The sequence below is a fragment of the Lagopus muta genome, chromosome 4 (assembly GCF_023343835.1).
Source record: "Lagopus muta isolate bLagMut1 chromosome 4, bLagMut1 primary, whole genome shotgun sequence".
Classification (NCBI taxonomy): domain Eukaryota; kingdom Metazoa; phylum Chordata; class Aves; order Galliformes; family Phasianidae; genus Lagopus; species Lagopus muta.
The window spans coordinates 21113244-21137325 of NC_064436.1; the positions used below are offsets into that span (position 1 = coordinate 21113244).

Below are 24082 nucleotides of genomic sequence, written 5' to 3' on the forward strand. Positions count from 1 at the left end.
AGGGTTTTGGGAGAGGACTACTGAACAAAACACAAAAAGGCTCTGTGGCTTCTCAGTTGTCAATCTTTGCTTTAAACTGGATCTGTACTAAAGCAGAAATATCCCCCTAAAATGACAAACCACAAAAATGGAAAAACAAACTAACAGATGAACCAGCAAAAAAAATAACCAGCAGAGAATTTGCACCTTCAGACATCACCACTGACCTTCGTAATCCATTAACTACTGCAAAGTCTCTGAGCCAGGTTCAGCAACTACAGATAATTTTGGGAACAAGGGAAAGAAACACTCCTAAACTAAAAAGCCTCCTAGAAAACATCAGTGAGGTTAGTAATAAAATACACACAGGCACACTCCTCTTTCAAGTCAGATAAACTGTAGTGTGAGCACCTTTGCTGCCTTCAGTTTTGCCATCACAGAGTAGAGATAAAACCAGAATGGTAGAAATTTCAAATCCAACCATGTGCATGCTCAACCTTGTGCTGTATTTGGGTCTGCTCTTTCTTAATGTTCCAATAAAGTTTCATTCCTTTTCTGTTGTATCTATGTCCTACATTACTTGCCAGTCCCTGCTCCAGTCTTAAGACTTGGCAGCACTTTTCCTTTGTATCTTGCCTTCTGTCTGCCCACAACACCTCCATGCAGTTCAGAAATCACTCTCAAATGCATTTTGCCTGTAATCACTCTGCGGTAATGCATTACAGGAAAATACTAAATTTAGAAAAACAAATTGTGGAACAACTAAGGCAAGAGAGATGAAAAACAAGATGTGATCACAGTCCTCAGGAGAACCAATCCTCTCATTTCTATTCTGCTCTATATTTCTTTGTTCCCGTACTTAATTCTGATTTTTTTTCTTTTTTTTAAAAAACTAAAAGAAGACTAACATAATTTATTCAGAAAGAAAACCTGGAAAGAGCTTCTCTTTTTTTTTTTTTTTTATTTTTTCTCTGCAGACTAGAGCATGCAGGTCCAGTGCTTATCACTGAAATAGCACATGAACAGAAATGATGTCAAAATCGTTGCTGCAAGGACCACATAGTTTTCTGCTATTTTGATACTGGGAATTACTTTTGTATCCTTTTGCTTAGCTAATACACGCAATGGGCACATGTCTTTTATTTGCAGCTCCTTGCCTGGAGCTGACCCACAGAACTTCTGATTACTCTCTGCAGAGCAAGAACCAGAACGCAATTACACCATGCCTTTGAAATGCTACATCAATTCTGTAAAACCAGGAGACCCATTCTACTGATTGCACAGTAGCCTTCCTAACTCACATACATGACAACCATGAAAGAATAGCTCTGGTAACTGCAAGCTGGCTGGGCCGGTCTCTTTACCAATACCTGAAAAAATAAAGCATTCAATCATGTGTGAGTAAAAGATGGTGAAAGGAGTTTCTTTGTATGGAATGATAAACAGCAGAATCATCCCTCCTGTTCTCAGGTGACAAGATAGTCACTCTGGAGCACTGAGAGGATGCCATTTTCGTAGAAGCTCAAAGCAGAGCTGCACTGCTTTGACAAGAATCCCAAGCGATCCCAAAAGATGTGAAACATTATCTACCTCTAAATGTCAATTCTGATTGGTTTCTCAAGGAAAAAAAATGTGTCATTTGTTGGAAATAAAATATGTTTATTTTCTTCTCCATTTACTGGTGGCAAAGACAGCACGTCAGGCTTTCTAAGGCAGTGCTTTCCAAGGAAAGATATTGAGAGGAAGGGCATAAAATTGGAAGCAGATGGATAAGAGAACAAATTTGCTAGAAATGAAAGGATGAAGATTTTAGAAAAGGAACTGGCAAAAGATAGAGGCCCTGCATGCTTTATAAACTTCTGATAAGAAGTGTACAAATGCTGCCTTTAGAATTCAGAGTATTAGGCAGGTAGAATACAATTACAGAAAAGAGAGAACGAGTAATAGATGTGATACCATCCATTCTGCTGCACAAACTCCACGGTACATTCACTAAACTGGAAATTCCAAAGCTATACTTGCTGAATTCTGTGTGTCAGGATCCAAGCAACCACAGTGAAGACTGACAAGTAACACACTTAGCCCGTGTTAATATTTTCTTTCTGATCTTTTTTTAATTACTTCGTCTTGATTTTCTTTTCTGGTTTTGTGAAAGTTATCTATGAAACTTAGACCACTCTCATCCACTACCTCATGGTTTTACCCTGTCAGTAAATTCTGCATTCTTCTCATCACAACCTCCTTCCTCGTCACTTCCTAACCTGTTTCTTGACCTTTCTGCTCCACTCTCCTTTCCACCCTTACCACCTTTTCTTGCCCTTATCTGAGTTCAAGTGGAACTGTAAGACTTATTTGAAAGAAAGCTGCTTCTGAATACGTTCAGTAAACTACACAAAACCAAACAGCATGAAACCATATATTGTCTAAGCAAACTTAAACCATACAGCTCTCCCATTCTTTATGGACTTTCAAAAGCAGGTGGGGAACTAAGCCAAACTTGCAGCAACTCCTGAGAGTTAGCAGCAGTGACACAGAGCTCTCCAAGTTGCACTTGCGCAACTTCAGGTAGAAGAATTTTATGGGAAAAGATCCAAAACCCAAATATAGTCTGGGAGGAAAAAAAAAGAAAAAAAAAAGACCCACTTTCAATGCCTGGAGGGAGCTAAAGTATATCAAACCTTATAATCAGACTAACCATGTATTCATCACAGTAGCACTAAGCTATAAAAATGCAAGGAAACACAGGTTTTTAACACTGGTCTTGGAAATTTGTATTTCAAGAGATGGAACAGAATAAACATAAATGGTACCAAATATCTTCCTGCCACTAGTTTTTCAATTTAGGATTGAAACGTGCAGACTTTTTGGCATGGTACAAGGCACTCTGTTTTTTTCCCTGGCAGGCTTGGAGATGGTGGGAGGATCCTCAGTACTAATCCACAGATGAGAACATAAGCACTTCTTAATCTAGTATAAGGATAAAGGACTGTTCATCAAGTACTTCTGAAGGTATCACAGATTAAGATTAAAGTCAATTGCAGATAATTTTACAATTGCACAATTCAAAGCTTCAAGCTGCAGCATAAGCAGTCGTGTTTCAGTAAGTGAATTAATAATTCAAACATTACAGTTCCAAATTCTTGGATTTCAGACAAAAAAAACCTGATTTTCTGAATATGATGAAATAAGATACAATTTAAATTAGGGAAACTAGCGTGTCTGTCCAAAACATGGGTGGCAAGGGAAAAAAGAAGATTCTGTGGATTTAAAATAGAAATGTAACTCCATGAGTAATAAGGAGTGCAAAGTCTTGATCATGAACAGAATGACAGTATAGATATTTCAGGCCTCTATCTTAAAGTTTGGATCAAACTGCAAATCATCAACATCTAAGCATCCATTTATTACAAAATACAAATAAAGCCTAAATTTGATAGATGTGAAGAAAATATGACCCGAGGGTAAGCAATGCAGAGATGATGGATATGCAGTCTGCAGAGAGCCTAAAACCACAGATCTGACAGGTATGAACTGCCACATTAAGGTCAGTAGGATGCTAATGACATGACATATGGCTTGGAATGGGGAACGAAGGTGAGAAGGAAGGAGGCAGCAGGGAAAGAAGCGTGCAGAATACAGCCCAGGCTCAATCCTATCCCTTCGGATGTGGAGGGAGAACTCCACACACTAATTCTGCAGGAGGAAAGGCACATCTGCCACCACAAGACGGTGAACAGAGAAAGGGATACATTGTGCCATAGCAAAAAATTTGATCATTTCAACAGGCTCTGAACTGGTGTAAAGAAAGAAAACGATCATATTCAGAGCAGCCCTATACATTTCTATTTGTCGAATAAAAAATAAATACCCCACATTCATAGGAGTCTCTTCCACAGTGCATAAACAGAATGAGGCTCTCAGATCACTGTAGGTAAGCACAAAAAATGCCAGTAACTAAAACTTGGATAAAACCCAAGGATTCCACAGAAAAACCTTGTTCTTCCCTCTCTCGCGCACACCTCCCTTCACATATCCACAGCGAAGCTCACATTCAGATGTAATGCAATGTAGGCTTAATTTAGTCTGTCTAGCAGAAAGCCCATTAAACTGAAGAAAGGGTTTATGACTCAAACATATCTATGGCATGGCAAATAAAAAAGTGCAAACATAAACATGAGACTAATCTGATCTGATGGCTCTTCCAATTTCTCTTTTGGCTTCGATAAGTTAAGTAACACTAAGCACTGCCTCTCAAGCCAGTAAGCAGTGACAATTTAGACTACTTTCAAAAACTATAATCTGACTGAGGAATTATTCCTGTTTCACTTCTCTGTCTCTCCTCCCACTTCTGTTTGCTAGTGATGGAACAAGTAACCCTCACAAGCTGGCCTGGAGTCCTGACTCTTGATCCTAAATCAGCAAGCAGGACTCCTTGTCTCCAAATGCATGCTTTGTTCTCTCAATGGACACTGACACACTGCAGCCATCTTTCACAGCCACGTGTGCAACTCACATATCTCCCTCATCCTCCAGTCAGATACTTATTACGAACAGGAGCAGCGTACACATCTCGCTCCATGAAGCTGTATGGGCAAACACAGACCTTCCAGAATGTCTTCCATTCCATAAAGCCAAAAGTCTTTGGGGGCTTTGCTCGCCTTCAAGATCTCTAATCATTATGACCAAGAACTTCATTCCTTTCTTTTGCAATTGGTCTGGTACAGGACAAGGCTTTCACTCTGTGGACCAAGGCCATGCAGAAATGCCTGATCAAGCAGCATACTGCCAATAACCAAGGTTGATTTTTCCCTAGAGAACCACAATTGCCCTTTCTCTCCAGATCCATAGGTCATCTACAGACCATGACCCTCCAGGGGCCAATTTCAACTAGATGAAAACCTTAGAGCAAGCACGTGCATCACCGAGCAGGAGCTAAATATACTCTTAATCAAATGAAAGTGAAATGTTTTCCTCACTACCACTCTGCAGCTAAGAGAATAACTTTAAAAGTCAACAGATCCTTATCACCTGGAACCTGAAAACCAATTAACTTCTTATTGTTGCTTTAAGAAGTAACTAGTATAGCAATGTAAGATGATAATATTACTTAGCACTTACAGCGCTTTTCATCTTCAAAGCGTTTTGCAAACATAAACTAATTAATCTTCCCAACACGTCTGTGAGGTGGGCAAGTGTTATTATACCTGTATTACAGAGAGGAAAGGAAAAAAAGCACCGCTGGCAGAAGGTTATGTGCTTAGCTCAAGGCCACAGAATTACTGAGCACATGCTGGCAACAGTATGCTTCTCACAAAAGTTGCCTGCTCAAAGGAAGAGGATGCTGCAGGTGGCTTGTGTTTTAGCATAACAGAAAAGAGTCTGCCAGAATCATAGTGAGGACACTCAGCTTACAACGCAGAACTCTAATTCTGATAGCTGCCTTGGATTTTCAAAGATGGCACTGCCATGTCACTGAATGGTGATTAATTCGCTCACTCGGAGAATGCAAAGTCATTTGTTTGTCATTTCATACCTGCTTGTAAATAATCCACACAGCAGGCTAATGCAGTTCTGGTGAGAATCTTTGCCTACCGGACAGTCAAAACCAGCTCACTGACAAGGCATAGGTAGTGGAAACTCAGAAGTGGTTGATCCATCTATCCTCCCACTGCCTCTTAACGGAAGGCTTGAAGTACATGGAACTTTAGGTTTGAAACCATGACCATTTAGATCCTTTAATCCTGCAGCTGACATTTATGGCAATTGAGAAGATTAATCACTTTGTTACCCAAATAAGTCATTTCAAGCGGGTAATTTTTAAAAAACAATAAAATTTGACGCCCTGTTACATTAGACTAGAAGTTGCAATTCATACTTCTGAAATCTTAAAAACGAATCCTTGACAGTGTTTAACGTCTTCAATAATAACATAAAATTGTCCTAACATATAAATCACTATTTCAGGTCCTCCTTTTACTGAACAGTGAGATTTTTCCAGCACCTAAATCTAATTGTCACGGAGAGACAGCTGAACAGCAGCTATGATTCATCAGCACAGTGTAACACACTGTAAATGGCTTTGCTTTTCAGCAGTCTCATATCAGTGACCCAGCATACTGTGATGGGAAGAAATTCTTTTTCTTTGCTTGTTTGTTAAGTCCAGCCCCTCTCTTTGCAGGCTCAGGAGTTACTAGGCTCCTAAGAATTTCAGAATAGTAAAGATAAAAAAACATCCATATGAACGCTTTCTCCTGCAAAACTGGAAGGGGCAGCATGAAAAGAAATTCACATTGAGGCTTTGCTGAGAGCAAATTGTGCTGAATGATAAACACAGAGAACTCATGCTCACCGCCAGTTAGAAAGACCGAGTAACTTTACCTCCAGGCTAAACTACAGATGCCTCAAGCTTTCCAAAAGTAAAAATTTAACACAACCTGTACCACCTCATCAGCCCTTCTTGTAGCAGAAGTAGCGTGCAGCTCAGCTTCTCATCTCACAGCATTCACAAGCAGTGGCGAGATAATTTTGTGTGTAAATGTGGACACATGCAAATCTCAGTGTACTGTGCCAGCTGTGCCTCCCACTCCCACTCCAAACCTCACTGACTTGGCACATAGATCCCATTACAGCATCATTATATTGCCTTGCAACAAATAATTCTTTGAAGCAGAAAGACGGCTACTTAATAGACATTGCAGAGTCCTCTCCTCATTTCAAAACATATCTGGCAATAAGCAAAATACAGTTTTTGCCTGCCTGTATTTCTCTTGCTAAAACTCACATAACAAGCCTTTCAGTTCTTGCAGAACCTTGCAGCTTTGATTCATGATCAACTACAAATTGTTTGCAAAACATATTATTAATTCCGAATATTTTTTTTTCAAATGTCATTTTAAACATAGTTTGTCGTCTGTAGTTCTACAGTCCTTCCCTCCTCATCCATACTCACACAACTCTGCCAAATATTTTCACATAGCAGTCTCCTATGCACATTTTATCACTTCCCACAGCAATTTTGTAAACAAAGGAATTCCTCTCTGAGCAACAGCAAAATTCCACTTTATATATTCAGCTTTATTTCTGAATTTATTTCTGATGCTTGGGCACGTTCCAAAGTATGAGCATTTAGGCTCCAGAATTCAATTAAAGAAGTTGTACATTTAAATGACTGCTCATTACAGTTGTATACTTCAAAGCATAAGTAAATAGGTATCATATTCCTCCCTAACTCAAACAGCAAACAATCATATCATCACATTCTGGAAAGCAAACAGCCTTTCATGGTGCTTTATCCACTATCAAGGATGAGATTAGGCATCTTCTCAAGCATGCAATGTAAAATCAAGTTTAAAAGTAGTTTTAATGAAAAAGGCTCGAGTTCATTTACGTGGTTGGGTGCCGAGTTTAATCACTCACATTTACCAATTTTTTGAAACTTATGTGGAGATTAACAACAAAGCGAAAATAAACAGCTAAATTAGAAATTCTGAAAACAGTAAACTAGATAGAACTGAAGAGTTAAAGATAAAACTGGTCTTGCAACATATAAAGGTGTTTCAGAAAGAGGAAGGGAGGAGACCACAGGAGATGATCCACTTTGTCTTTTCAGTTAACTGAAAGCACACTGCCTTGACCAAGTCGCTTCCCAGAAACACACATCGCTTCTTAGAATCTTGTCAGCTGGGTTCCAAAGTAACAAGATTATCCTAGCCCTATAAAATATTGTAGTATTTATTAACATGAAATTATTTTAAATACTGTTCTATGAAATAAAACGAGAAACATCCTTTTAAGCTGTTACCCACAATTTATGCAGTTAATCTCAAACAACAAAAATTCAGTGATAACAGGGAAACTTCCCCTGCGTAAGATTTCCTGGGACAAAAATACCGCTAACCCAGGCACATCTATCTCCTACAGCAATATCCCCTTCTGAGTTCAACTATGGGCAGCAGGAAGCACAAAGACACATACTGAAACAAATAAGGAAGAGGAGGTGGTAAACTTCTGACACATAAACAAAAAGCTGTGACGGGTTTACCCCCACATATTGGCAGTAATAACAGTGATATTTTTTAGTTGTGTCAGATTTGGAAGACTCAAGAATTTCAAGTAATTGCTCCAGTAGATTTCCAGTGGACACTGGAAATTTGGTACTATTTTACACAGGCCGAGCAAAAGAAATGAAGCAGTCACCATCAATTAATAAAAATGTTAATTTCCAATTAAAGGCATTTATTAGCATTTGCCTTATTTTTGCTTGTAGATTTATTTCCTGTTGTTTTCGCAGGGTAGCATGTAATTAGACTGTCAAAGCAGCTACATATCTGCCCTTTATTTCTAGACAGAAGAAAAAAAAAAAAAAAAATATATATATATATATATATAGGGAAGCTTCCTTAATGTATTATTAAAAAACCTTTAGAATGATCTTGAACACATTTTCCACCAAATGCTTCCGATGCCAGAAGCAGTAAGGTCTCTCTCTGTCAAAGACAAATCAAAAGAACAGAGCACCTAAAACTACAAAACAAGCCCTTATTAATTTGACCCTCTCAAACTTGCAGGTAGTTCACAACGGTGCTAAAACAGCAAGCATTAGAGGAAGCCAATAAGCCACACAAGGGGAATTGAACAGACAATGAGAAAAATCAAACAGACACAGATGACAGCGCTGAGAGCACTGAAAGATGATGATGACTCTACACATCTCAGACTAACAGATGTGTAACTTATTGCATATTGGGCAATAAGTATTAGCTATGTACTATGTACTTTTCTGAAGAAAAAGGAGAGGAAAAAAACCCGCAAGCCCCAGTGCTTCATCTTACATGTTGTGCCAGATTGTTTCATTTCTTCCATTTCATTATTTCTATTTAAAGAGAACAGTACTCTATTCAGGGAATGGTTTGTGAATTCTTAATTAGGCAATATTAAATAAACAGTGTCTATTTTGATATAATTTTGTCACTAGTACAGTGAAAGTGTCTATAGTACGAGCCCTGGAAAACTTCATTCCTCTTGGTTTTTCCTTAGTAAAGTAACAGGATCAAGGTGACTAATGACTTTAGCTTGAAAGTAGTGATGACCTGAAGTTTCAACATATCACAGAGACCAAAAATACACAGCAGAAAGCAGACAGACCACAGTAGCAGCCATCCTCAGTTACATGAGTCGAAAAGAAATATTTTTATTTCCTTTGTAGACATTTGTGGTGAAAAAAGTCAACACCATCTGCATTGCTCTAATTCTAATGTAAAGTTATTCTACTTGGAACAAAGATAAACCACCAATGGGGAAAATATTTTTAAACAATTCTAAAATCAAAGCTAAAGACTTTCTCACAAGGAGAAAGCTTTCTATATCTACTCTGAATCTACTCCCGCTTCCTCAGAAGAAAGGATTCTTTATATAGAAGACTGAGTGTTCATTTTACACATCTTCTGGCCTACATTTACTCTTTTAGATAGCTAGGCTGTAACATTGCACACATCCCAACTTTTTTTTTTTTTTTTTTTTTTTTTTAACCTTACATTAAGTACTTTGGTTGTGGAAGTGTAGAAATGCCACTTCTAGATGTTACAGTTTTGAATCCAATGTAATGCACTGAGTTCTTGACCCTAACGAGAGTTTACCCTAAAGAGTGCAACCTGACAGAATCAGAATGGATCTCTTAAGAGCAGTTAGTCCCTTCCTTCAGGTGGGGTCAGCTACAGCAAACTGCCCAGGGCCCCATCCAGCTGGGTTCTGGATAACTCCATGGATATTTACATCTCTCACATCTCTCCTATCCTGAACTCAAAAATTTAACAGAGACAGCAGTTAGCATCTGATTAGGTGTCACAGTTATCCACTAAAATTAAACAGAAAACAACACACAAAAAAACCCTCCACTTTCAAAGTGATTTACCTTACTAATTTACTCACTCTACAGCGCTCTGTTACTGCCCTTGTGAACTAAAAGCACCGAGCTATTAAATTATTTGTATATACCCAAACATGCATACTAGATTTTTCAGCAATCCAATTTATGGGGCCTCATATTCTTTGAGCAGTCGCATTCATTTCTTGTGATTAATTTTGAAGCTACTTAAATTTTAGGAACATTGGAGTGGCAAGCTTCTGGACAACCCATTGATCAGATGATTTTTTATTTTTTTTTGCCGGGGGTCTGGTTTTTAAACTGTAAGGCCTGAATACTTCACACTCAATGTCACAAAGTTGTCACTGAGTCACTGCCCAACACAGGACGTTTACATAGGTTTCCTGTTTAGCATGTATTATTTATTTCAAAGATGGTACACAATGCTCTCCCACCTTTTTAAAATATTTAGGAAGACACAAATGAAGTGTACTGTTTGTGCAGAGTATTACTAAAGCTGTTAAAAGGGCTATAATGACATCCTCTTCCCACAGCAGGAAAGCCTCGTTACTCAGTACTAATGAATTATACACCCTGGTTGTATAAAAACCTCTTGCCTACCTTGTCTGGTATATTCATCTGCTTCTCTGTGGACCAAGTCTTTTACCCGGTTTCCATACAGCAACCTAGAGGAATCATGATCAAAAGCCTTCAGGGTTTCACTGGAGCTGTAGGACTTCTGTGTAGGCACTCTGCACTCCTCATTTTCTGCAGAAGAATTTGTGTAGCGCCGCTCCTTGTCCCGCCTGCTCTTTGTCAGGGAGCAATAAGGCCGACGTTCTTTCACATCCATACTTCATTCCTTCTGTGTGCGCATCAGCCTGGCCTGTTTGGAACTCTTTTCTACATTCAGCTCACATCTACCTAAAACAGAATTAGAGAGAGAACAGACGATGTGTTACAACGTTCTCTAATTGCTGTGATTACTTTTCTAACTACCTGGTGTGAGATCAGAGAAAGGTCTGATCAACTAGGGGCAAAATGCAGACCCGTCATGTTTGCAAGACTTCTGACAGTTTCTGATAGTTTCAGGTACAAGCTATCCCGAGGAGAAAACAGCTAATTCCTGTTAACAACAATGCCAGTCACAACAATCTTCTATTCATACAGCAGATTAGAATACTAAACCCAGACTGAAAACTAAGGGAGAAAACCCCTCTCAGCTTTTCAGCTTAAGGAACGTGTTACTCACTTGAAGTCTATTTGCAAATACATCAGCTTGGCTTTTCCTGAGAAAGGTGTGTGTCTAATGAGAAAGACATATTCTTTTTCCACTTGCTTGTCAGAAACTTATCGTTTTAATGTCTATTTCTGAGATACAGATACTACAATGCTTACTGTCAATTCTATTCTTATAAAATTGTTCTCACCAGGAGCATACACATAATTTCACAGCAAGCTACAAAAACATCATAGGCCATACATAGGAAGGCTTCTCTCGGGTAGTATGTTTGATAAAGCTGCTGCTGAGAAGCAAGGAAATATTTCATTTGGGAATGACATTCAGGAGTAATTTTTCCTTCCATCATGTTGTTGAGAAATGTTACAGTAAGAAACTTATTTCTATTCATTTTTCTTTAATGGTTCATTCCAGTAGCTTTCAAAACAAGGTTTCCCTGTTTCATCTCATGGGCCCAACACAGTTAACAGAAATACCTTCACTTCTGACACAGTAAGAAAAATGACGCTCTCCAGAGAAAGAAAAATTTCCAAAGTTTGGAAATTCTGATGTCATTTTTAAAGACAAGAGCTAGATTAAAATCAAGAATATAATTCAGATATTTGACTGTCCAACTAACTAGGCTTTGGTATTTCTTGTTCAACATCTTATATGTTGGGACTCTCTGCTCTGCCTCAAGAACATTTTCCTTGGTGCTTCTCTCAATTTAACAAATTTAATTGCCACAAATGATTATTTTGTGGAGCATTATCAGTCAAGTGATGCAGAATTTATAGAGCCACAGAATCACCAAGGCTGGAGATCATGTAGTCCAATCGTCCACCTACTATCCCTTCTAAACCCTGTCCCTCAGTACAACATCTAAACATCTCTTGAAAACGTCCCAGGACAGTGACACCACCACTTCTCTGGGCAGCCCATTCCAGCGCCTGGTCACTCTTTCAGAAAAGTAACTTTTCCTCACGTCTAACCTGAATCTGCCCTGGTGCAACTTGAGTCTGTTCCCTCCAGAAACGAGGCCGTTCTCTCTAATTCAGATAACATTTTGCAGCACATATCACAAAGTAACATCCAATTCTATTGGCAGCCTGCTAAGCAAAAACAAGGCTGCTTTAGAACTCTTAACCTGCTACGTTTTTAAGCATTTAACAACAAACTAATTAGTTGTCACCCATGAAACGATTTCTAGTGAGTATGTAATTTAACACCAAACTGTAATTCAAGTTATTGACTGGCAAGTCTTTTATCATCCTATTTGTTTTGAGATTTTCTGAAAACCTCTCACGTTTCTTGACCTGCCTGAATCTCATTTTATACTAGAAGACAAAGCTGCAAAATCTTCAATTTGAGCAAATTCTTTTTTACATTAATTACACTTTCACACACTCGAGTCATAAAGAAATTGAAATATCTGTACGTGGGCAATAAAATTGAGATAGAATAATAATTTACTCACTTTATGACTATTTAGATGTCTGCATGTCCATGTAGCATATCTTTTTATTTGATATAAAACACACAGACTTTAAAATATTTGATTGACTAATGAATGCAAGTTCTTTCCACATGAAAATAATTTTCTAAGCACTTTGTGAACTTGATGCTTTATTGCTAAAATGTAATGCTTTTAAAAATCACGATTAACGGGTACATGCAGGTATTCTCCTGGAGCATAAAGATTGCACGTGGAAGCCCATCTCCCCCTTCATCTATGCATTTCAGAACTGTAAAGGGACACTAATTCCTAATGTCTCTAAATTGTGCGACGGGAAAACTGACATGCGCTATTCATCATCAAATTTTATATTATTTTGATTTTTTCAAGTTCCTGGGATTACGTGGCTCCTTCCTGATAGTAAAAAAAAAAAAAAAACACACAAAAAAACCACTCTTTTGCAGGATACTTTGTTAGTATAGCAAGCTAAAATCCTTAAAGATTTAATCTATGCTATAGCATGAGGAGAACTACTGATCTGCTTCAGACAGAAGTCAATGAATTCAATAAAACATCAAAAGGCAGTTTTCTGAGTTATCTATTGCCTCTCTAGGCAAAGAACGCAAAGGTTATAAAAAATACAAGCTGTTTAACAGCATCAGATTATTGAGATACTGACAGTGATTACACTGCCACGATAAACAATGAGGGCTAGTACATTTTTTTGTGGGTATTTTGAAAAAAAACAAACCGAACCAAAACATATTTAAGAGCTTGATCTTTTCAAACCCAGCATTATACAAAACACCTCTTTACCTTCAGCTGCCTTTAGCTTCTCAGAAGTTATTAGCGTCTCCCTGAAGTTTTAGGAAAGATTTAACAGACTTAGGCTCAGACCTTTAAATCCTTTTAATTGGTGAATTAATATAAATATCAGAAGTAAGGAGCCAGAATAAAACTATCTTAAAGATCTGTCTGCAAATAAATGTCCCGCACCACGAGCAAAACGTGAACAGAAAGAGGGAACACAAATGTATTTGCAGAACACAGAAATATATCAGCATTAACAATTATTTATTGGACTGGCAGTGACAAGTCAAACACAGGGATATGTACAGATAGCTTTACAAGATTTGAGCTTTAACCTTTCAGTGAAGCAACCCAGCACAGCACAAGGTGCTGCAGCAGTATCAGCACCGAACAGGACTTATTTGTCCCCCTGAGAATCCTATTGCACACTTCCAATTTTTAAAGACATCTTTCTTTCCCCATAAATCTGATGAACATTTTCAATTAATGATAAAAGTAATTCAGAAAAAACACCCTGCAAGTTACTGCACCTGCTCAGCCTCTTTATTATATCACTACAGTTATAATAATAGTTAAAAATTCACACTCCAATCTCCAGATTTAACGGAACCAACGGGTAGACAAATTTCAACACATTTCAGGTTTTCTTCTCCTCTGTTCTCAGTAACATAAAAGCTGCATTCTGCTGGGAGTTGCCCAAATGCACTGACCAGCTTTCTTTTCCCTCTATGTCTTAGAAGAAGCTCAGACGAAATATTGGTAATAAGTACAATACAAATGCAATGACTAATTTGACACACAAACAAATTTGGTTGATTTTTTTTTTAAACAAATCAAATTAAAATTTTAAACCAAATAAAATTAAATTTGTGACATCACAAAAGCACTTGCCTTTGTCCACAAGTAATTTTTGCCCATATGTGAATATTTATGATGCACAAAATAGGAATTTTCATAAAGCTGTATTTATCAAGCTAACAGCTAACTCGCTCACTCTCATGTGGATGTTAAAACAGCCATGCTAAGTACTCTTATGTGTTGCATCACAACTTCCACTGAAGACAACTGAAAGTAAACTGATCAACTGTTCCAAGTGGTTGATGCTTTTCTGTGCAAAAGACACCAGGGGTGCTCATCTGTGTCACCGCCTGTTGGACCCTCTGCAACTTTATAGGGATTTGACAAAGGTTTTGGCTCTGGTTGGGGTCCATGAGTGATCATGTCAATGACCAGACCTGCAAGTCAGCTCTCTTCTACTGAACCCCATCCCACATGCATTGCCTCTGCTGCAGTCCCAGGCAGCTGCCAAATTATAAAAGCCATTCCAAATCTGAAATGTCAGGTGCCTGTTTTTCAATTAGTAATTATTTCTTCTAGAATTAATTTAGAAGGAAAACAGAACAACCAAAGAGGCATGTCTTACATGTGAGTAGGTCACTGGGACCATAGAACTCCTTCCCTTTGGTGAATATTTACAGACAATCCTCAACTTCTAAGTCAGGTATGTTAACTAACACAATTAAGTTGTGAGATGATTGCTCTCTCTTTCACTTCAAGCACTGCAGACAGCTTGGGCGTGCAAAGCCACACATGCTGAACCTGTGGTGGGAGCTTCAGTGACCAAACAGAAGTCTCAGGTACAGACAAAGCTGGCTGATGCAAAAGCATTTTATTTAGAATTCTCCAAGATAGCTTTCAGTTTCCCTTTGTCACTGAAATGCAAAATTAAGCCACCACAGTTAAAAGAAACAACTGCATAACTTTTTACAAAAAAAAAAAACAAAAAAAAAGCAAAAAAAAAACCAACAACCCACAAACAAGCACCTCGACGTTGAAGCCCTGCACAGCTATACAGGAAAAATACAGTAGACATAACATTTACTACATATTTTCATTGTCAAGATGTAAATGGGGATTTAAAGTCATGTTATGAAACATTATCTAAAACATCCAGCCAGAACTTCAGCATGCCTGCAGGCTTTTTAAAGCAGTTATGGGAAATTATTGCATTTAATTCTGTAGCTTCAATGCCAAGCTCCCCAAAGGGTTGTTACAGTTTGGCAACAGGATGGCAGTTCTCCCAACACATGCACCTCTCCCCACCCAAGTGGTTGGGAATCTTTTTCCAGCACAGGAGCTGGTTAGAATGCTGAGGAAATGGATTGAGGAGCTTAAATAAAACTCAGTGTTTTATGCCCTTTTATACCCCAAAAGCTACACAGACACAAAATAATAAAAAGGTAAGAAAACAAGATGCTTCTTACCAAAACAAAGAAGAGATAGTCATATAGAAAATGTGCTATTGCTGGTGTTGATTTATCGATCTGCTACAGCATATATTATACTCCCTTTCAGTGTGTAGAGCCATTTTAGACAACTCAAAATGCACAAAGCAAAAATTGAGTTAGTTCTGAGAAAAAGAGGGTAATATTTTAATACATACAGTGTCAGAAGAGAACATTAAAAAAAAGGAAAGGGGATGAATCATGTAATTTCCTTGTTAGAGAAGAGCAGCAGTGGGCACAAGATGCGGTTACAATGCAGCCAGGCCCTCTCTGCTGGTCTCGCAGGCAGGAAGCACTGCTGTGAGTGGCAGGGCAGCAGGAGCAGGGCTGGGGAACAGATTGAAGCGTTCAGCGCTGTCTTCCCTCCAAAGACCCACAGCTAACAATTGAGGCATACCTAAGAATGACAGCACTCATGGCCGCGCTCAGAAGCCTGCGCTATTACCGAATTACTATTATTTTTATTACCAATTACTATGATTATGAATTAGGGATCGTTGATCCTTCCGCATTCGGTTAACACGAGCCTGAACTCTGCTCGCTTCAGTCAGGAACAGATTTCCTCTCACAATACAGTACTGCAACGACGCGACAGAAAAAGCATTGCAGCACTTGAGCGGGAAGCAGGCTCTGAATTCTGCTCAAAATTAGAGGTTGCACAGATTGGTGTCAGGACAGCTTCCATTGTCAGCTCTGAAAAATGCTACAAGTAATGCCTGAGTAGTTCTACTGTATTCTTTTAATTTTACCAGGATTTCCTGGTAACAGCAATTGTTTGTTAATGTAAATATTATGGTAATCACAATTTGCACTAGTTATAATACTTGCATGCCTTTTAACAGCAAAAAGAACAAAGCAAATTCAGCAGGAAATGTATTGTGTGAAGATTAATAAGTGTACAAATATCAAGCAAATTAAGAAAGTCTCCTGTCCAGAAAAATACTCACAATTCACACAACTAATCACCCATAAAACCTATTACAAACAAATACTAGGAAAAACTCAAAAGGCATAAAAGAGTGATGAAATTTCCACTTCAATGGCTGATAAAGTGAGATATGTCAGAAATCAACTGAGCTGGAAAAATGACACTTTGAAGAGGTGCTTAGGATGATCTGTAGCCATGGTGTGCCATTAGTCAAACTGATGACTCTTAATACATGGATATTTCAGGTCATCATATCTAGAAACTCACTTCTTAATATTAAAAGTCTGTCTTCCAGCACAGAGACTGGAGCAGAAGCACCCAAAGCCAGGGGAGCTGGGAACAGAAGGGCTGCCAGCCAGCAGCTCACAGCCTGAAATCAGAAAAAGCCTCCCTAATTCACGAACCAACTCTATGTTTTAAAAATGGATTACATATAGAAAAAACAAACAAACAAACAAAACAAATAAGGGGGAGGGAGGACGAAAAAGGATGATCAGTAAAAAACACTGCATATTCTGCATGCATTTTTCTGTATTAGTCAGGGAAGCCAAGCACTCATATATCTGCAACACTAAGGGATGTAATATTAATAAAAGTTACTTTCCAGAGACGATCTAAAAATCTCAGTTTCGTCAGACACAGAATGAAAAACAAATAAATGCACTCTACATTCACCAGGAAGTCTGTTGCAATGAGAGTTGAGAAAATCTGCAAAAAAGATACAGGGTGCTGGTCAGTCATGGAGGCTGATGTTTGTGGAAGTTCTGTGGCCAGTAGTTAAGGCCAAAACCCCCGAGGGAAAATAAAATAAGCAAATGAATACCCCATGTTATCCCTCATACCAAGGGAACATAGGCATTATTCCTCACAAGAAATACTACTCCAGGTGCCATTTTCCTCAGAGGGAGTGAGGGCAGTACTCCTTCAGACGCCATCTTCCTATGCCGGCACGAGGACCATGCAGTTGTGGCTGCAATGGAGCAGCAGCTCCTTGCAATTTCTGGAAGCTCCCATAGCAGGGCTGGGAGCCTCCAGAAGGGAGAACTGAAAGCAGCCACATGCTGACCCTGCTCATGCAAAGCCCTGTAGTTCACAAACATGGATTGGATCACTTCCCCTCTGGAGGAATTCAGAATTGGCTATCACCAGCAATTTCTGTTCCTCTTCAGGAAAAATGGTTTGCAGGAATCTAGAAAGCCTAGAAAAAGAGGAAACCCTAAAAGGACAAACTGAGCAGGGGAAAACAACAAACAAAACCTCAGAAGAGCAGAGCATCATGCCTGATTACTTCAGAGCTAAGTAATAAACTCCCAAAGTCTGCATAGTTCATTATTCAGCAACAATTAAAATGGCTTAAATACTTTCATCCACTCCTTTAAACCTGAAATTCATGCCTATGCCACTATCTCCTTTCTCAACCCTCATTTGAGACACTATTTTTTCCCCTCTCTCCTCACCCGACCCATCTACATGGTCTCCTGATTTATGCAGGTTTAATCCCTTCCTGATCAGTATCTCCCAAGTTTACTTTTGCACCTGCTCTGAACTCTCCCTTTTGTTCTTAGACAAAACCAAAGAAATCTAGGGATTTTTTGAAACAAGTCAGATGGAGAACCCACACATAACAAGCCCACATGTAACCCACCATGTAACAAACCCTGAGCATCAGCAAGGGTGCAACAGTCCCTGAGTCCCCACGCAGAGAACACGGCGCAATGTTTTCTTCATTCCTGCTCGCAGAACAGAGCTATCTGTATGTCAAGCTTTTTCTGAACAAGCTGTCCATCATTCAACTCCTCCATCTCATAACAGAGTTAATTTCAAACAATTTGATGGATGTGAGGTTTTAAAAATAATACCTCTCTCCAGTCACTACAAGGGAAATGAACCACACGACACACAGTAGCTGGGCACACTCACAGATCTTGTCTGAAAACAGCCTTCTGAAGGTGTGAGTAAGTGTGAGGAGGACCTGAGGACCTTGCAAGAGAGGATGTTACTGGTGATGAGCAGGAGAGAGAAGAAAGAAGGCAGAAGGGCAGGCGCTCAAGCTGTGTCAGATGGGGCACAAGGCAGCACCAGCCTTGGTTTCCAAGTACAGCTCCTCATAACAAAAGTTTTTATCCCACATAAACAGAAAACATTCAGAGGAAGATTTTTCTTTTTTTAGCAATCAGATGGGTAACTGGATTTTCAGATGTGGTCCCACTTTAATTACAATACTGTCTCTGTCTGGGAACTTGGAGACTTACTAACAAGTCTCCTCAATATAGAATCACAGAATGGCCAGGGTTGGAAGGGACCTCAAGGATCATGAATCTCCAAACCTCCCGCCACATGCAGGGCCACCAACCTCTCCATTTAATACTAGACCAGGCTGCTCAGGGCCCCATCCAACCTGGCCTTGAACACCTCTAGGGACAGGGCATCCACAACCTCTCTGGACAGCCTGTTCCAGCACCACACCACTCTCTCTGTAAAAAACTTCCCCCTGACATCCAACCTAAATCTTCGCTCCCTCAACTTAAAACCATTTCCATTTCAGACTGACTAGAAAGATGCAACAGACATACTGACTTTTTTTTTTTAATAGTATATGTGTTTTTTTATTTAATTCTGAACAGCTCTGGCTTGTTCAAAATTATCCCTGCCCTTCTGACTTTCCTTTCCAAAGCAGCAACAAATAAAAAGCAGATCAATGCAAACAGTCATCCTAAAAATGATGAAAAAAGTCTCCATAGTGTACAGTTTTGATGGTGTTTCTCCTACTGTTACAACATTTATTCACCACTTCTAATATAGAAGTGTGAAATTCCATTACCTGATGCCCAGGTAGCATGAAATGTAGCAAAGCACTGTTTATCTTAAGTTTACATTAGCAGTCTCTACTCTGCATATACCTGTCTAGATTAGCAGTCATGTCTCTGCTGCTAGCAGAGCCCGGCAACAGCAGCTGGTGCAGTGCACTTGGTCTGACAGCAACCAGTCTCAATCTGTAAAAAATACTTCACTGCCAGAAGTTCTTAGATTTGTAAAAGAACCAACAGCTTCTATAGTAAGTATAGAGCAACTTCACATTACGCTTTTACAGGGCAGGGACACTGCTTCTTTAAATCCTTATTCCCACTTCAGATGATATGCTGAATTTTGCAGTGCAAACACTGCCTACAGACAGTAACAATTCAATTCAGTAACAGATCTGAAAGTCATCTTTAAAGGATGGACAACTTCTACCTCATAAAGTAAAAAAAAAAAAAAAAAAAAAGTAAGTCTCTTAAGACAACAAATGGAAATTGAAAAACATGAAAAATTGACAAACAACTATAATCGAGTAATGAAAATATCTGATAATTATAAATGAAATCCCTTATGATCTAATACAAGTTCTGTATAGAAATTCCACAGTTCAGTAACACCAGAACTAAAACTTTACACCTAACTGCATTTCTTACTAAACACATCCAGGTGCAAAGACTCAAAGCCAAGAACACTGCAGGGTTCAGCTCACTTAACAGGACAGGGAAAGCAAAAGCAGAAAAAAGACCAAAATCTTTCCCACAGTGACAGTAAAGATACCTCACATAAGTGCATATGGACTGCTGGACAGATGAGCAGATATTTGGAACAGGATGAAAATTTAACTACTTCCATTTTATTATGGAACACACAGAGTGGAAACATCACTAACGTATTATTTTCCATTATTTGCATGGTCTCATACCTAATAAAAACTATTTGAGATTTTCTGAAATCTATAGGTAAGAACACAAATTCCTCTCCAGTACAGGCTGTTCCAAGCACCAATTGTTTCTGAATTATCTTGATACTCAAGATGCTTTTGTGAAGAAGAGGAAGATGCATTCAATGAGGATTTGGAAGATTTCTTGATCTACACAGTGGAACAGAGAGGCTCCTATTCATCCTAATAGGAGGACCCTACAGCTCGGTATGAAGTCCAAGAAGTTCCTGCACCTGCATTAGCTACATTCAGAAGCACTTAAACTTTTTAAAAAATGGTAATTCTTCTTCTCTGTTTCTGGGAGGTAGTCAAGGACTGAAGAAGTGCAAGAATCAGAAGGAGAAACAATCCAGCACCTGTATTGAACCCGATAGCACTGAAGTCTCATCTCTGTATTTGTACAGCTAAGGAACATTTTTTCAAAACACACAGAACTGAGAGATCCAGTCTGTACTGAAAAGTTTTTCCAGCGTAGTTGAATTTACTACAAGTCATAGCTTAAGCTAGCAAAATTTATTGTGCAGATGCAGCTATACTGACAGAAGAGTGCACTTTTAAAACCACTGATGCCACTGATGTAGATAAGCCCTGAGACTGGAGCCGGTCTGATGAATATCATAGGCTCTTAGTGCATGCAGGTGAAAGGATGAGACTACCCAGCATGGTGAACGAAGGAGATCACACCACTTTGCTATCATTTCCGGATGTGCTTGCCTTCTTGAGATGCCCTTGTTCAGCTGAGAACAACAATTGTGCTGCTTCACTCCTCCTTGACCCCCCAAGTTTACAGGTTGACTCAAAGCATTCTCATCAGCATTCATGAACATACTGCCTTAGTGTGCTGCAGGGAGCTGTAGGACAAGATTAGTGATAAAATACACATGTGAGAGAATGAGAGGGAGTGAGAGTGAGTGTGCAAGTTAATTGAGGTTTACAAGATGCAACCATCCAGAAAGGAAAATATTTTTAAAGGACAGACAGCAGTATTTAGGGAGCTGATTTCCAATACTGGGGGACTCCAGGAATAAAGGAAATCTTACTGCTCTGTCATGACAGATCTCCATATAAATGAATTTAAGAATCCCAAATCAAAGAATTTGCAAGTAGAGCAAAGGAGAAATTGCATTACTCACAAACACCAAGCACAGCTGGAACAGAGACAGACTTGTACAGAAAGTTCAGAACATAGTAAAGGAGAGTAGAGCAAAGTAGGTTAGGGAGCTCAGAATGGTGAGGAAACACATAGCTCTGTGGCCCGATTTTGTAAGAAACATCAGATCTTCACCAATATGCAGAGCCAAACTCCCTAAAGCTTAAAAGATTAATTAAACACTACAGAGAGAGTGAAATACGTGTGTTTGCATAGAAATATATATATATATAAATGTTTTATATACATGTATGCATATATGTATACAAATGAAAAAAACAATGAAGGACACGCTGTGATGAAAGCATTACTGGGGATTGTGAATGAGATAAACATCGCTGTTGTCTTTCTTGAAGCTAAAATAGTGGGGAAAAAAAAAAATCACTGTATTGCTAACCTAAGACATTCAAGTTTGAGAAGCATATGTCTGTGATTCTCCTTCCTCATCCCTCCAACAACAGCATATTCCAAAAATACTTTAATGCTGATTACTTGCCTCTTCACAATGATAAATTCTTTAAGGTATAAAAATGACCAAAACAAAATAACCTGGGAGTACTGGAAGAAGAGGCAAGGATAGGCATATTCTAATAATTACTTAATTCAGTTTTCAAGCAGTCTCTCCCTTGTCCTTAAAAATATGGGGAAATTGACCCCATCCGAATAAACTCTGGAGGAAACTTCAAATTTAGGTGACAAAGCAAATATTTAAGTGTGCAAAGTGCCACTGTAGAGGCCAATTCTATACCGATTTTACACTTGGAAGCCAGAAAAATATAAAACCAATTGCCTCCAATTTTGTTCTATTTGTTCCATCAAAATTTATTATCCAAATGAAAACAGCCTCACTAATTATAGCAAAATACTGCTAGTTGTATTCTTCTGTATCTGCTAAACAGGGCTATGCTCCAGAATGCGTGAAGGAGAAATCAGTAGTTTTCAGCAAGAGACAGATTTATCAGGAGCTGCTGCCTATCAGCAGGTCAAGAACATTACTGAGAGGCTGCATCTTCTACATCCCATGTAAGGATTTAGTTACTGTTGAAAGCAGCAAGGCGACAACAACAAAAAACCTACTGGCTGGTTCATGACTAATGCAAAGGGCAACGGTTGTGTTATAGTCATTCAGTAGCAGGTACAATAAGGAGCTAACAAAGTAGTATCTTGCCTATCTACACCAGTCCTGAAAAGCGTGGTCATACTAGTGTGCACTATGTAACATTATTTTCTTAGCAAGTAATCTCAGTCAGACTCAGTTTCTGAAAATCTTGCCCATAAAGTCATAAAGCAGGGTGGCTTTGTCAAATGAAACACACTTCTTATTCACAAACTAGTTTGGAAGAATCCCAAGAGCAAGAAGGAAAGAATCCTCACAATGAACTCTTGGCTTCCTGCAGTGAAGGGCAGAGAAAGATGGCTTCCTGTCAACACATACCCACCCATTTTACTGCCAGCCTTATAACCTAGAAGAACACTAGAATCACAGAATTGTATAGGCTGTTTAATAATAATAAATGTATTATTAAAGAGGCTACATTATTACAAGCTATTAAACTGCTAATATGCTAAATGAACAGCCAGCAAATTTCCTTACCAGCAGCATGCAACCTTTTACTTCAGCAAGACTCACAGTGCAACAACGCATGTCTTCTCACCTGCTTAGTTTGCAAGCGATAGCTTTTAAACACAAATACAGAGCTCCAAAAGTTTTGGAAGATTTTTTAAAAAAACTTGAGCTCCTTAAACAGCAGACATTAGCTCTCTTGCCACTTTCCACTACTTTTCCTTCACTCTCTCTCCATGTGCAAAATTTTCAGTAGCGTGTACGAGGCAGCAATGAAAAGAATGGTTGCTGCCAAATAAGCTCTCATTTGAGCAGCAGTGCCTGACTGACGAGCAAACAGCCTTTGTCCCAGGACACTACTCATGACATTCATGGAAGACCACAGGGTAGTTATTACACTCTGCATACTAGTGATCACTTTCCAAATTCTTAATAAACAACAGTAGCTTTTAAAACAAAAAGAGAGAATAAATTTTAGAAAATATAGCATTATATTTGACCTATTCAAATGAAAGCATTTTAAATACTACTGTTAAAAGCTAGCTTCTTCAGGGAAATAGAAACAGCACATACTGAAGTAGACAAATCACTAAATAGCAAATATTTTATCTTCTACCGCATATCACTTACAATCAAAAGTCATAGTGCCTGTCTTTGTTTGAAGAACATTCAATTACTATGGGAATCCATTTATTTGTTTTGATGGACAGATGATTTACATATGTAGTAATTATATTATATGGCTTTAAAAAATCTGCTTTATTACTAACATCATAACTGATTTTAGGAGACTACATGCTGAAACAGCAAACCCTTTTCAAAGAGCATTTTTGTTCCATTACTGCAGAAGACCTGTGATAATATTACGCCTGTATTACAACACATTCTTACATAAGAAGGAAGAAAATATTCCTTCTCTATACTTTGGATTAAACAGTTCTCACCCCCACAGACCTTACATACTCAAATTTCCAGGGACAGCTTTGGGAAATGAATGCTTCGATGAGCTTCATAATCAGGCATTTTAACAAGAAAAAAAACATCCCCATAAACCTCTTCCTATAACCTGCTGTTGCGACTGTCGCTGGTG

The 24082-nt window shown here is 38.7% G+C and overlaps 1 protein-coding gene across 4 annotated transcripts in view; it reads right to left on the reverse strand.

Annotated features, from left to right (window-relative positions):
* The window catches only part of TENM3 (teneurin transmembrane protein 3), a 1260835-nt gene that overhangs the window by 298686 nt on the left and 938067 nt on the right, over positions 1-24082 (reverse strand). For 3 of the 4 annotated variants that reach the window (XM_048943303.1, XM_048943305.1, XM_048943304.1), the window contains one exon: positions 10463-10765. In XM_048943303.1, coding sequence (XP_048799260.1) covers positions 10463-10694 — 232 coding nt within the window. In that variant the 5' untranslated portion in view covers positions 10695-10765. The remainder of the gene's footprint in view (positions 1-10462; positions 10766-24082) is intronic. The other variant, XM_048943306.1, reaches the window with a different exon arrangement.